The 14,559-nt window shown below is 45.8% G+C and overlaps 1 protein-coding gene across 3 annotated transcripts in view; it reads right to left on the bottom strand.

Moving 5' to 3' along the window:
* Nucleotides 1-14,559, bottom strand: part of si:dkey-172j4.3 (diacylglycerol kinase eta) — a 268,396-nt gene that overhangs the window by 93,861 nt on the left and 159,976 nt on the right. The window contains exon 1 of one of the 3 annotated variants that reach the window (XM_043704351.1): nt 2,512-2,544. The exons of the other annotated variants lie outside the window; for them this stretch is intronic. Within the exon in view, the coding sequence (XP_043560286.1) occupies nt 2,512-2,529 (18 nt within the window). The 5' untranslated portion in view covers nt 2,530-2,544. Of the gene's footprint in view, nt 1-2,511; nt 2,545-14,559 lie in introns of those variants that run through there. 3 annotated transcript variants of the gene reach the window in all.

Genomic DNA, 14,559 nt, shown 5'->3' with positions numbered 1-14,559 from the left:
TCATAGAATAGGAGTTCTCTGATTGGGGTCTTAACCTCAGTCAGCCATAGTCCTGGCTAACAGATAACAACAGGAGTGTCAGAGATTCTGTTCACTCTGAGAGCTGGCTCTGAGGGAGCTGGATCAGTGTCAAGGACTCTCCACCTGTAAATAAAGGGTGACTTGGCGATGGATACCGGCTTCAACTCCCTCCACAAGTAAAGCTCCCTCGACACTGTCCCCATCAAGCAGCCCCCCAGGTACAGAACAGGATTAGATATGGAGTGAAACACAGAGGTTTTAATGTAAAACTTCTAGTCTGTACCATTAAGTTGTTTTAGTGTGAGTGTATTATGGACTTTAATTCCATTAGGTCCATTATGTCTCTCCTCTTTTTCGCATAGTTTCTCAACATTGGATTCTCCATGTGGCATTACCAATTGGATATCACTTGGACTAATTTTGTGGGGAAGACTTTCAATCATTTAAGTTGGAAACATTTCCAACCGCAGTTTACCTTGAACTGCTCCAGGCAACTCAAAGCTAAGTCTTACACTTTACCAGCCCAAGTGAGTTTGAAGCCAAGATCCGAACAGCACCACCCAAACTGCTTTCATGTCCCTCTTCTTCAAATGTAAACAAATTAAAGGTAGACTCTACTTAAAGAAGCAGCATGCTATAATTTTGGCCTAGGATTTTCAAAAGGAAACTGCGGGGGTGCAAACCATTTCTATTTTACGTGAACAGAATCTATTTTTTGCAGCGGCTAAGTTATAATTTTAAAGCATAAAAATAGGCCAATGTGACGCTACACGAAAGGAATGATGGGATTGGCAAAGCAAAATGGCTGCCTGCAGTACTTGTGGCAGGTCAGTTGATGAACCAGATTTTCTTTGCTCTTTTCCTGAAGCTGCTACCTCAGGTACAGGACAGAGCTTTCAACATGTGGCAAAATCTAACTTTGGGTATCCACATTTATCAAAATAACAGTGAACAAGTTTAAAAGTAGCTCTCCCAAAAGGAATAATGTCTGCTGTTATATCATCAACCACCGATTGGATTTTCTTTTAGCAAGACAATGTTGAACAGAGGATCTATAAGCTTAAGCACATGTACCAACACACTCAAGAACAGCTTCCTCGCTGCCATTATTAGACTTCTGAATGGACCTCCCAAATTTTAAATTTAATTATAATCTTGCTTTTTGTGCACCCTCTCTGCAGCCATAACTTTGTATGCTTTGCTCTGTTCTGTTACCCTAATACACTTTGTGTGGTATGATCTGCCTGCACTACAGGCAAAACAAAAGTTTTCACTGTACCTAGCTACAGAAATCAAACAGAAAAAAACCGTACTTGCAGTTGCTCAATATTAGAAAGACTACCAATGGGCCATGCAGGGAAACATTTCACAATGAGAGGGAGAGTCTTGGCATAGAGGTTGCCCCAGCAACACTGAAAAAAGGGCAAAATATTTCCAACTGATGAGTGGCTTGGAGGGGAAATTGTGGGGGGAGTGGTTGTTCCCATGTATGTGCTGCCTTTGTCCTTCTAGATGGAAGTGGTCATGGGTTTGGAAGGTGCTGTCAGAGGAGTCTTGGTGAACACAATGCTTCTTGCCCATGATGCTGCCACTGTGTGAGGGTGGTGGCAAGAGTGAATGTGGGTGGTGAGTGGGTGCTAAGCAAGCTGAAGAGGGCTGGTCCGTGAATCGGAAATGGCCCCTGTGTAGCTCAGGGTGGCAAATACTCAGAGGTTCAGTTCAAGTCATTAAACCTGAGACTGAAATGTTGGTCAAATGTAAGATTTTTCGATGTACTTTGGGGGCGGACGAGGTTTTCAGTGCTCACCTGGCTTCAATCACTGACAGGAAGCTACAGTTAAGGCAAATGGTCAGATTGGTGGGTGCCCTGAAATCTTCCTCTGGACCAGCTCTCTGTCCCGTCCCACAATGAGGTCCCCTCATCATCCACACAAAATAAATGTGACTGAATGTGTACACATGGTGCAGCTACTGTTACTGAGCCAGTGTAAATAAAGACTTCATATCTCCTATCGGTCTGTCAGAGGCTGCTGAGGATAAGCTAAGTGCTGGGATTGAGCTGTTGGGATATTTTAATTGTGCTTGTTTACGTTGGTATAGTATAAATATACAGCAGACTGAATTGTTACCTGACCATAATGAACTCCTCTGTAAACACAGATGTGAAGCGTCTGCTGTAAAAATAGCAGCTATGTCTAAAAATAGATGTGAGATCCAGGCTAGTGTTTACTTCAGAACCAGCCCTCACTCTGACATACAATGTCAGGCTGTAGCCTTTCTTCCTGCACACACTCCCTCTGATCAACAGCCCAACCCTGCAGCCCTCCTGCACATCTTCCACTTTCATTCTATTTTTAAACCCTGCAATCACTCAGCTGCCTTACCATTTACACAATGTATTCTCCAGAGATGATCACAGCAAGTGGGAATCTACTCACTTTAATCTTAAACACGGTGCTCAGGGCAAGGGCAGGCGTACTCAAGACAAACCTTGCATTTGATTGGCATCTCCTGCAGCCTCTGGATGCGCCCCCTTCCCCCTCCAAGAAAGTGCTCTTGACGCTGCCTGAATGTAAAATGTGCAACTGCTGGTCTGTGCACACCAAGATCCCACCGAGATTCATGACCAAATCATCTGTTTGCAGTTGGGACAGTTGAGGGGTAAATATTAACCAAGGTATGGGGCAAAACACCCCTTCTTCTTCCTTCTTCAAAGTAGCATCTTGAGACCTTCTTCCACCACAGCCGTAGGGCATCTGAGAACTCATATTTCGGACAGTGCCTCAGTATTGTTCTGGATTGACGGCAGGGATTTTGCACGAAAATCTCTGGCCTAGGACTTTAACCCACAACCTTTTGACCCTGGAAGTGACAGGATTTCCCACTGAACCACAGAAAGATTGCAACTTTGGCACAGATATCAGAAATAAGGGGTGAGAAGTCCCCTTAAACAACAGTGTGGAATCAGTGAAGTCCTTTAACTCCAAACTCCCTAATGAACGCAACTGTCCTTTGATGTAAGCTAGGCCCCACCCTCCGTCTGAGGCTGGGAAAAGGCCCTCCCAGTCAATAGTTAGAGAGTTGTGTTTGCTTAATCCAAAAGCTGTTGTGACAATGACTCCCTTCTAAGACACCAGCTCTTTGAATCAGTGTGTTGGAAAAGGAAACTACTTACAGCGTTGTAGCTCAGAGCAGAGCGTTGCAGAGCCATGGAGTGGGGCAAATACAGATGGATCCCTGTCAGTCCACACACCTTCCACACCAGTCCACACAGGGGAGAGGCTGTGGTGCCATTCCTGGGGAGCACGATGGGTCCCACAAAGTGAAAACAATCCGTTAGCTGGAGTTGGGGGGGGGGGAGGGGGGGGGGGGGGGGAAATGTCTGTGTCCCAAGAAATCCCCCTTGAGCTTCACGAAGACCACCCACCCCACCCCTCGTCCTCCAAAGGCACCGATCCCACTCTCACTCTCAGCTGTGGAGAAGTAACAGCCAGGTGCAGTCAAACCAACAGCAAACCTATCACTGGAGACATACACTTAAAACCTTCAGACGTCACCAAAGCTGAATCAGTAAGGAATGGAAATATTTGTGGTTAATCCATTCACTTCTCAGTGTGCAACAGAATGCAGAGCACCCCTAACCAAACTGCTTTCACCACACCCAATGCTTAAATTAGTAGATGGCTTGTGATAGTTTCCAAATCAGTCAGTCGTGGTACTGTTAGTACTGCAGCTTCTAAGATTGTGCGTTCACCCCTTCTCCCCACATATAATCCAGGCTGACACTCTCAGTGCTGTCCTGAGGGAATGCTGCTGCATTCCAGTTGAGATTTTAAACTGAGGTAACATGAGTACTCTCTGTTGGTCTCTTGGCTGGCACTGACTACGGAATCCTCCATCCTCGCCCATTATATTTCCAAATTCCGGAAAGCAGGCAAGTGGAGTAGGGCTTCAGAGTCAGGGGCTTGCCTGCTTCTCTTTCCATTTCCTTCCTTTGGGTTTCTCTCTCCTCTTGGCTCTTTTTTTCTCTTCCATTTTTGCGTACCTCTTAGAGAATAGCAATAGGATTGGCGGCAAGGGTCCCCAGTAGGACAGACTCGAGCAGGCTCCAACAGCATGGACTCGAATGAACCCAGCAGCAGGGAGCCAAGTAAACCCAGCAGCAGGGAGCCAAGTAAACCCAGCAGCACAGAGCCAAGTAAACCCAGCAGCACAGAGCCAAGAAAACCCAGCAGCACAGAGACAAGTAAACCCAGCAGCACAGAGCCAAGTAAACCCAGCAGCACAGAGCCAAGTAGTAAACCCAGCACAGAGCCAAGAAAACCCAGCAGCACAGAGACAAGTAAACCCAGCAGCACAGAGCCAAGTAAACCCAGCAGCAGGGAGACAAGTAAACCCAGCAGCACAGAGACAAGTAAACCCAGCAGCACAGAGCAAAGTAAACCCAGCAGCACAGAGCAAAGTAAACCCAGCAGCACAGAGACAAGTAAACCCAGCAGCAGGGAGCCAAGTAAACCCAGCAACACGGAGCCAAGTAAACCCAGCAGCACAGAGCCAAGTAAACCCAGCAGCACAGAGCCAAGTAAACACAGCTGCACAGAGCGAAGTAAACACAGCAGCACAGAGCCAAGTAAACCCAGCAGCACAGAGCCAAGTAAACACAGCAGCACAGAGCCAAGTAAACCCAGCAGCAGGGAGACAAGTAAACCCAGCAGCACAGAGCCAAGTAAACCCAGCAGCAGGGAGACAAGAAAACCCAGCAGCACAGAGCCAAGAAAACCCAGCAGCACAGAGACAAGTAAACCCAGCAGCACAGAGACAAGTAAACCCAGCAGCACAGAGCCAAGTAATCTGAGCAGCGCAGAGCCAAGTAAACCCAGCAGCACAGAGACAAGTAAACCCAGCAGCACAGAGCCAAGTAAACCCAGCAGCACAGAGACAAGTAAACCCAGCAGCACAGAGACAAGTAAACCCAGCAGCACAGAGCCAAGAAAACCAAGCAGCACAGAGACAAGTAAACCCAACAGCACAGAGCCAAGTAAACCCAGCAGCAGGGAGCCAAGTAAACCCAGCAGCACGGAGCCAAGAAAACCCAGCAGCACAGAGACAAGTAAACCAAGCAGCACAGAGACAAGTAAACCCAACAGCACAGAGCCAAGTAAACCCAGCAGCAGGGAGCCAAGTAAACCCAGCAGCACAGAGCCAAGTAAACCCAACAGCACAGAGACAAGTAAACCCAGCAGCAGGGAGCCAAGTAAACCCAGCAGCACAGAGCCAAGTAAACCCAGCAGCCCAGAGCCAAGAAAACCCAGCAGCACAGAGACAAGTAAACCCTGCAGCACAGAGACAAGTAAACCCAGCAGCACAGAGACAAGTAAACACAGCAGCACAGAGCCAAGTAAACCCAGCAGCAGGGAGCCAAGTAAACCCAGCAGGACAGAGCCAAGAAAACCCAGCAGCAGGGAGCCAAATAAACACAGCAGCACAGAGACAAGTAAACCCAGCAGCACACAGACAAGTAAACCCAGCAGCAGGGAGCCAAGTAAACCCAGCAGCACAGAGACAAGTAAACCCAGCAGCAGGAAGCCAAGTAAACCCAGCAGCACGGAGCCAAGTAAACCCAGCAGCACAGAGACAAGTAAACCCAGCAGCAGGGAGACAAGTAAACCCAGCAGCACAGAGCCAAGTAAACCCAGCAGCACAGAGCCAAGAAAACCCAGCAGCACAGAGCTAAGAAAACCCAACAGCACAGAACCAAGAAAACCCAGCAGCACAGAGACAAGTAAACCCAGCAGCACAGAGCAAGAAAACCCAGCAGCACAGAGCTAAGAAAACCCAACAGCACAGAACCAAGAAAACCCAGCAGCACAGAGACAAGTAAACCCAGCAGCACAGAGCCAAGTAAACCCAGCAGCAGGGAGACAAGTAAACCCAGCAGCACAGAGCCAAGTAAACACAGCAGCACAGAGCCAACTAAACCCAGCAGCACAGAGCCAAGTAAACCCAGCAGCAGGGAGACAAGTAAACCCAGCAGCACAGAGCCAAGTAAACACAGCAGCACAGAGCCAACTAAACCCAGCAGCACAGAGCCAAGTAAACCCAGCAGGACAGAGCCAAGTAAACACAGCAGCACAGAGCCAAGTAAACCCAGCAGAAGGGAGCCACGTAAACACAGCAGCACAGAGCCAAGTAAACCCAGCAGCAGGGAGCCAAGTAAACCCAGTAACACGGAGCCAAGTAAACCCAGCAGCACAGAGCCAAGTAAACACAGCAGCACAGAGCCAAGAAAACCCAGCAGCACAGAGCCAAGTAAACCCAGCAGCAGGGAGCCAAGTAAACCCAGTAACACGGAGCCAGAGTGGACCCAGTTGCACAGACTGGAGTGGACCCAGTTGCACAGACTGGAGTGGACCCAGTTGCACAGACTGGAGTGGACCCAGTTGCACAAACTGGAGTGGGCCCAGTAGCACAAACTGGAGTGGGCCCAGTTGCACAGACTGCAGTGGACCCAGTTGCACAGACTGGAGTGGACCCAGTTGCACAGACTGGATTGGACCCAGTTGCACAGACTGGAGTGGACCCAGTTGCACAGACTGGAGTGGACCCAGTTGCACAGACTGGAGTGGACCCAGTTGCACAGACTGGAGTGGACCCAGTTGCACAGACTGGATTGGACCCAGTTGCACAGACTGGAGTGGACCCAGTTGCACAGACTGGAGTGGACCCAGTAGCACAGACTGCAGTGGACCCAGTTGCACAGACTGGAGTGGACCCAGTTGCACAGACTGGAGTGGGCCCAGTAGCACAGACTGGAATGGACCCAGTAGCACCGACTGGAATGGACCCAGTAGCACAGACTGGAGTGGGCCCAGTAGCACAGACTGGAGTGGGCCCAGTAGCACAGACTGGAGTGGTCCCAGTAGCACCGACTGGAGTGGGCCCAGTAGCACAGACAGGGTGAGCCCAGTAGCCCAGACTGGGGTGGGCCCAGAGCATGTACTCGAATAGGACCAGCAGCATGGGCTGGAGTTGGCCCAGCAGGTTGGTCTCATGGTGGTGGCATCAGTGGCAACTTGGGTTTTCAGCAGGCTCGGCATTGGTAAGGCGGTTCTCACACTGACTCCTGCCTGCTGCGGAGGCGTGTTTGGCCCCATTACAAAACCTAGCAGCAGCAGCAGCAGCTGCATCGGTGAGGTAGGCCTGAAGCAGACCCACAGCAGCAGTGCAGTTTAGTTTGGGCCAGTTCAGTAATCAGTGGCGCCTGCATTGGCGGGGTCCAGTGAGGACTCAATGGCGAGGACGTTGATGGAGGCAAAATGGCACCGAAGCGTGGCAACCTTTGTTCTAGCAGCAGCACAGTGAGGAGGACTAGCACCTAGCCACCAGGTCCATGGCCCATGACAGAGAACTTAACAAGGACTCTTAAATGTGTTGCTGAAAAAGCGCAGCAGGTCAGGCAGCATCCAAGGAGCAGGCTTATGCCCGAAACGTCGATTCTCCTGCTCCTTGGATGCTGCCTGACCTGCTGTGCTTTTCCAGCTACACATTTTTCAGCTCTGATCTCCAGCATCTGCAGTCCACACTTTCTCCAAGAAGGACTCTTAAGGTCACTTTCTTTTCTGTCTTTATATTACATTTCTCTTTGTTTTAAAATGGAGAGTGTTGATGATTACACAACACTTTTCATTATTTTGTGACAAGATTCACGTGACAATTAGTAAATCAAATAAATGAAATAAGTAATATCCATCTCTCAACCAACATTACGCAAAATAAAGTAATTCACTTTGAGGGACCTTGCTACCCTCAAATTGCCAACTGCATTACAAAACTGTTTTTAAATTTCTTTGGGATGTCCTCAATTTATGAATGGTGTTCACAAGTTGTACTTTAGGTCAAGAGTATAGGACATGTACATGATATTAAAGAGTTAATTCATGGGGAGATCAATAAGCAGTGAATCAGTTCCAGTATGTTTGGGTTTTAAGAAAAGTCCAGACTGAGAGAATCGAGTTGTAAGTTCACAATCCCTTCGAGAAAATTTTGGCGATGGTACACAGAGTTTAATTTACTCATAGTGTAACTGGAGAGACAGAACAATATATTGTTCAGGATGGGGCATGTGAAGCTGGAGAGTCCAGTTCAGAATATCAGTGACTAAAGTTGCTGGAATGTTTCTCATTCATTCTTATGACACATATGTAAAGTGTCTAAAGGAAGTGTATGCAAATTAAGCAAAGCAAAAAAAAAAGGAAGCCTATCCCAGAACTGCACTGCTAATATCAATAAAGTACCACAATATTAAAACTGTGAAGTGACATTGTTTTTATAAAACATAAAAGTCATTGAAGTAAACAAATGCATATGGATTCCAATAAGAGCAGAGATTAGGAGATCAAAGAGGAAATGAAAGCCTGCATTCTGAGATATTTATAGCGCCTGCTCGTTACTGGCTTCAGTTCAAACAAAGATTCTATATTTAGAGATGTGACCCAGTTAAAGTAACACAGAGTTTGTGTTGCTTAAAATCTTGGACAGAGTAAAGCTCTCTCTACACTGTCCCATCAAACACTCTCAGGACAGGTACAGTATGGGGTTAGACACAGAGTAAAGTTCTTTCTACATTCTCCTCATCAAACACTCCCAGAGCAAGTCCAACATAGGGTTCCTGACAGAGTAAAACTTTGTCTACACTGAACACATTAAACACACCCAGGACAGGGAAAGCACATGGTTCGATACTGAGAAATGATCCCTCTATTATTTTAAATTGTAAGTAAAGCTTCCTTGAGTCTTTTTAACCTGAAAGGAAAACTGCCTTCAATTGTTTCAGTTGTAAGTAAAATTCACACTATACCTATCAAACTTCCAACACAGTTACAACACAAGGTTAGAAACAGAGTAAAGCTGCCTCTACACTGTTCCCACCAAACAATTCTAGGACAGGGGCATTACAGGATTTGATACAGACTATAGCCCCCTTCACTCTTTTAGGCTGAAATTCAAGCTTTTTCAACACTTTCCCAAACACTCCCGAGAGTGGTGTAGCATGGGGTTAGATACAATGTAAAACCTTCTCTGTTTTTTTCAAACTGGAAGTAAACTCAAAGTAAACCTCTCTCAACACTGTCCCCATCAAACACTCCCAGGAATAGCAACAGCACTGGCTTAGATACAAAGTAAAGCTTCCTCCACACTGTCCCCATGAAACACTCCAGGACGGGTATAACATGGAGTATGATACAGAGTAAAACTTCTACACTGTTCCCATTAAATACTCCAACAGCACGTAGAACACGGGGTTTGATATGGACCAAATCCCTTTTCATACTGATTTACGTTATAAAATCAGTTTAGGATTGAATATGATAATATACCACTGGCAATGAGGAAATAGTTTTTACTGTTTACTGAAGCTTTTGTGTTGTAATTGCACAGGGTGTGTGGCTGAATGAACGCCAGATGTAAGTTGTTGAAATCAATTTTAAAAATCCCACTGTTTCACAGTCAAAAATGACTTGCTAAAATATGTTTTGAGTAGCTCTCGATCAGAAAGTTTGTAGAGAAATCACTCCTATTTTTAACTTATACACCTCTGATTTGAGATTCACTTCACTACCATGTGGTTACGTGTCGAGCAGCCGAAATGGCAATGAGTCTGGTTAAGAGCTACAATCAAGCATGCTGGGAATTTTGGTGAAGGTAGCTTAAACTCTGACCTCAGTTAAAACTGCAGCCAGGTCACGTTGTGACCTTGTAAGCTGTGACCTGTGTTGACCAAATAAGGGTAACCTGCTTGACATACTGCCGCCACTATTACCTTATATGGAGTATGGCATGTGCCTGTTTAAGACTAGACATAAACATTTGGGAGCTGTTTCCCAGTAAACTCCATTGGCTGGGACCAAACATTGTGATCAGGCTTTGGTCAATTCATTGGCTGAGTACCAGAGGAGCTTCTGGAATTATTGAATCCTCAGTGTGGAAACAGGCCATTCAGCCCACACCAACCCTCCAAAAAGCATCCCAGCCAGACACACCCCCTGCCCTCTAGCCCTGCATTTTCCCATGGCTAATCCACCTAGCCTGCACAGTATGAGCAATGTGGCATGGCCAATCCACCTAACCTACACGTCTTTGGACTGTGGGAGGAAACCAGAACACCCAGAGGAAACTCACACAGACATAGGGAAAATGTGCAAACTCCACACAGTCACTCAAGGGTAGAATTGAACCCAGGTCCCTGGCACTACGAGGCAGCAGTATTAACCATTGAGCCACCATGCCACCCTTGGGCACATTTTGTGATAAAGGTTAGCAGAACTCAGATTTCACAGGAGGAGCCTTCAAGACCAATACTGAGAAGCATTTGCCCTGAAGTCATCTTCAGAGAAGACAAAGAACAAAGGCAAGATCTATGCTGAGAGCAAAGTTGGCCAATTCACTCACATCAGGGTAGTATGTGTTTCAAGCCAAAGTTATAGAGTTAGGGTTAAATGTGAATTAAGTTAAACCTAAGGTAAAGTGAAGTTAAATGAAGTGAGTTAAGTTGAAGTTAAAATAGATTAAGTAAGAATTAAATGTTACAATGAATGTATATTTTACGTTTGGGTATTAGTTTCTGAAGGGTTAAATAAAGAAGGGTTTGTTTAAGTAACATCTGAGTTACTCCTTGTCTTTTGTCTGTCACAAATGTGAAGAATACCTGGGCAAAAGGTATTCCTTTCGGGCGGAATGGCGGGACTACCTTATGCTGAAAGACTGGAGCGACTGGACTTGTATACCCTTGAGTTTAGAAGACTGAGAGGGGATCTGATTGAGACATATAAGATTATTAAAGGATTGGACACTCGGGAGGCAGGAAACATGTTTCCGCTGATGGGTGAGTGCCGAACCAGAGGACACAGCTTAAAAATATGGGGTAGACCATTTAGGACAGAGATGAGGAGAAACTTCTTCACCCAGAGAGTGGTGGCTGTGTGGAATGCTCTGCCACAGAGGGCAGTGGAGGCTCAGTCTCTGGATTCATTTAAGAAAGAGTTGGATAGAGCTCACAAAGATAGTGGAATCAAGGGTTATGGAGATAAGGCAGGAACAGGATACTAATTAGATTGGACACTCTGGAGGCAGGAAACATGTTTCCGCTGATGGGTGAGTACCGAACCTGAGGACACAGCTTAAAAATACGGGGTAGAGCATTTAGGACAGAGATGAGGAGAAACTTCTTCACCCAGAGAGTGGTGGCTGTGTGGAATGCTCTGCCCCAGAGGGCAGTGGAGGCCCAGTTTCTGGATTCATTTAAGAAAGAGTTGGTTAGAGCTCTCAAGGATTGTGGAATCAAGGGTTATGGAGATAAGGTAGGAACAGGATACTGATTAAGGATGATCAGCCATGATCATATTGAATGGTGGTGCAGGCTCGAAGGGCAGAATGGCCTACTCCTGCACCTATTGTCTATTATCTATTTCAAGATCCAAGCTGCTAATATTCCAATTCTGCATCTCTTAATACTGACTTACTCTGTATATTAATACTCCATGTCACCTAATATTCCAATCCATGTTAATATTGTTTCTTCATACTCTGTGCCTCTTAATAGTCCAACTGCATATCTGTTAATACTCCAACTCTGTACTCTCGCTGCTGCATTTCTGCTGTCTTCATAATGCAACACTGGTTCTTATTACAGAGGCATGTTGTTACATAGATGGGAGAACCTTTGCCTCATTTGTTGCTGAAACCACGAACTATACTTTTTCTGTCGACTGGCAGAGTTAAAGTAAGAATGTATGGGCACGGAACATGGAGCTGTTTTTTGAATAAGCGTGAAGCATTTTTACTTTGTAGTTCATAGAATAAGAGTAAGTTCTAGCTGATAGTATAAAATTAAGACTAGTTTTCTTTTAAAGTTAACAAAAGAATCTAAAGTTACACTTAGTAAAGTAATACTTAAGGTACTGTAGAGCAGTTTGACCAAGTGGAAAGCTTGTCTTGTGCTTTGTGGAGAGTGGTGTATATTCCTCAGTAGATTCCAGAGGTCCTGCTCACTAAACCATTTTCCGTTCTGGATGTTGATGAAGGTGATGGATTTCCAGAGAAGTGCAGCAAGAGCCAAGCCTATGGCACCACATGTGGCCCAGCTAGAGGTGACAGGAGATAATAGTACTGATAGCGGTTTCTCTAAGTCGGGGAATTGGCTGGCATTGCTGCAGCCTCCAATGTGGCTCCAGGGTGGTATGCTGCCTCCAAGAGACTGAAGGATATCACCAAATAGATGCAGAATATTCTTGTAGGGGAAGGCAAACAGACAGGGCTGTGATTGAAGTTGGTACAACAATGTAGATAGGAAGTGAGATGTTGCGCTGCAATTAGAATTTAGGAAGCAAAGTAGAAATTTACTGAGCATGACCTCAAAAGTAGTAATCTCCAGGTTACTCCCAGTGCCACATGTGAGTGAGTACAGAAATAGGAAGATAAAAACAAATGAATGAATGGTTGGAAAGATAGTGCAGGAGGGAGATTAGATTCGTGGGACACTGGCTTTGGGGGAGATGACACCTGTACAAGCTAGATAGGGTTGCTTCTGAACAGAGCTGGGAATAAGTTCCTTGTGAATGATTTCCTAGTGCTGAACAGGGAGGGATAAACTTACTGAGCAGGGGTGTGGGAACAAAGAGAGGAGATTAGAGAGCATTACCAGAAATGCTGGGTAGGGCAGATAATACTAAAGTAGAAAATAGTAAGTTAATAGGTGGAGTCAGATTAATGGAGACAGGAATGAAGACCAAATCACAGTTACATTGCATGTTTGTGAATGCACAGAGTTTCATTAATAAGACAGAGAGTTACATGCATAGACTGCCACATGATGATGTGATTGCGGCGATAATAGAGGCTTGGCTCAAGGGAAGACAAGTCTGAGTTTTTTTTAGTATTCCTGGTGTTTGGAAAAGATAAGAAAGGAAAAAGGAGGCAGAGTTGTATTTTTGGTTAAGGAGAGCGTTGCAATATTGGAGAAGGAGGACTGTTTCCGAGAGTCCAAAGATAGAATCAATTCGGTTGGAGCTGAGGAATAAGAAGGGTGCAATTACATTGCTTGGTGTTGTCTATAGACACCAGCTAGTGGGAAGGATGGAGAAGAACAAATCATTAAGGAAATTATAGAGAGATGTAAACATCATGGGATAATTACAATGAGGGACGTTAATTAGCCATATATCAACTGGGATAGCAGTAGTGCAGGAGGAGGTGTACCTACATTGTGTTCAGGATAATTCAGTCCAGCAGCAAGTGTTGAAACCAATAAGAAAGAAGGTATTGCCAGAGTGAGGAATATTTTGTGAACGGTGATAAGCATATCATAAGGTTTAGGATGATAGTTTAAGAAAATGATATTGGTCAATCCAGAGTTAAGCTAATCAGCTGGTGGAGACATGATTTCAATGGGGCAGGAACAGAGCTAACCTGGATAGACTGGAGGCAGGAGAAACAGTAGCTAAACAATGGGCTACATTCAAAAAGGAGATGCCCTGGGCATAGTCAAGGTCTATTCCTTTGAAAGGAAAAGGTGGGACAAACAAATCCAGAGGTGTATGGATAGCGAAGAGATAAAATCAAGCTAAGGAAGAAAAACTGTGCTGATGGCGGCTACTGGGTGGTAAATAAATATGATAATCTCTACTCAGATATAAAACCAAGTTGGGGTAACTTAGGTTGTTAAAAATGGGTGGCACGGTGGTGCAGTGGTTAGCACTGCTGCCTCACATCGCCAGAGACCCAGGTTCAATTCCCGCCTCAGGCGACTGACTGTGTGGAGTTTGCACATTCTCCCCGTGTCTGCGTGGGTTTCCTCCGGGTGCTCCGGTTTCCTCCCACAGTCCAAAGATGTGCAGGTTAGGTGAATTGGCCATGCTAAATTGCCCGTACTGTTTGGTGCAGGGGTAAATGTAGGAGAATGGGTCTGGGTGGGTGCGCTTGGGCGGGTCGGTGTGGACTTGTTGGGCCGAAGAGCCTGTTTCCATGCTGTAAGTAATCTAAAAAATTCAGCTAAATACAGATGGTTCAAAGGGAGGTGAAAATGAAAGAAGCAAAGAGGGATTATGATAAAGAACTGGGAGCTAACGTAAAGGGAAATCCTGAAGTCTTCTACTTCCACCAGATTACTTACAGTGTGGAAACAGGCCATTCGGCCCAACAAGTCCACACTGACCCTCCGAAGAGTAATCCACCCAGACCCATTCCCTACATTTACCCCTTTACCTAACACTCCGGGCAATTTAGCATGGCCAATTTAGCTAACCTGCACATTTTTTGGACTGTGGAAGGAAACCGGAGAATGTGCAAACTCCACACAGACAGGCGGGAATTGAACCTGGGTCTCTGGCAGTGTGAGGCAGCATTGCTAACCACTGTGCCACCGTGCCGCTCATAAATAGTAAAAGAATTGGAAAAAGGAGGAGGGTGATCAAGTGAAGACAATGGCAAGGTGTTAAATGAATCCTTTGTGACTGTCTTTACCAATGAGGCAAATGCTGTCCT

Source organism: Chiloscyllium plagiosum, chromosome 15 (assembly GCF_004010195.1).
Source record: "Chiloscyllium plagiosum isolate BGI_BamShark_2017 chromosome 15, ASM401019v2, whole genome shotgun sequence".
NCBI classification, from domain to species: domain Eukaryota; kingdom Metazoa; phylum Chordata; class Chondrichthyes; order Orectolobiformes; family Hemiscylliidae; genus Chiloscyllium; species Chiloscyllium plagiosum.
The sequence above is the reverse complement of the archived record's forward strand: the minus strand, read 5'-3'. Positions and strand labels throughout refer to the sequence as shown.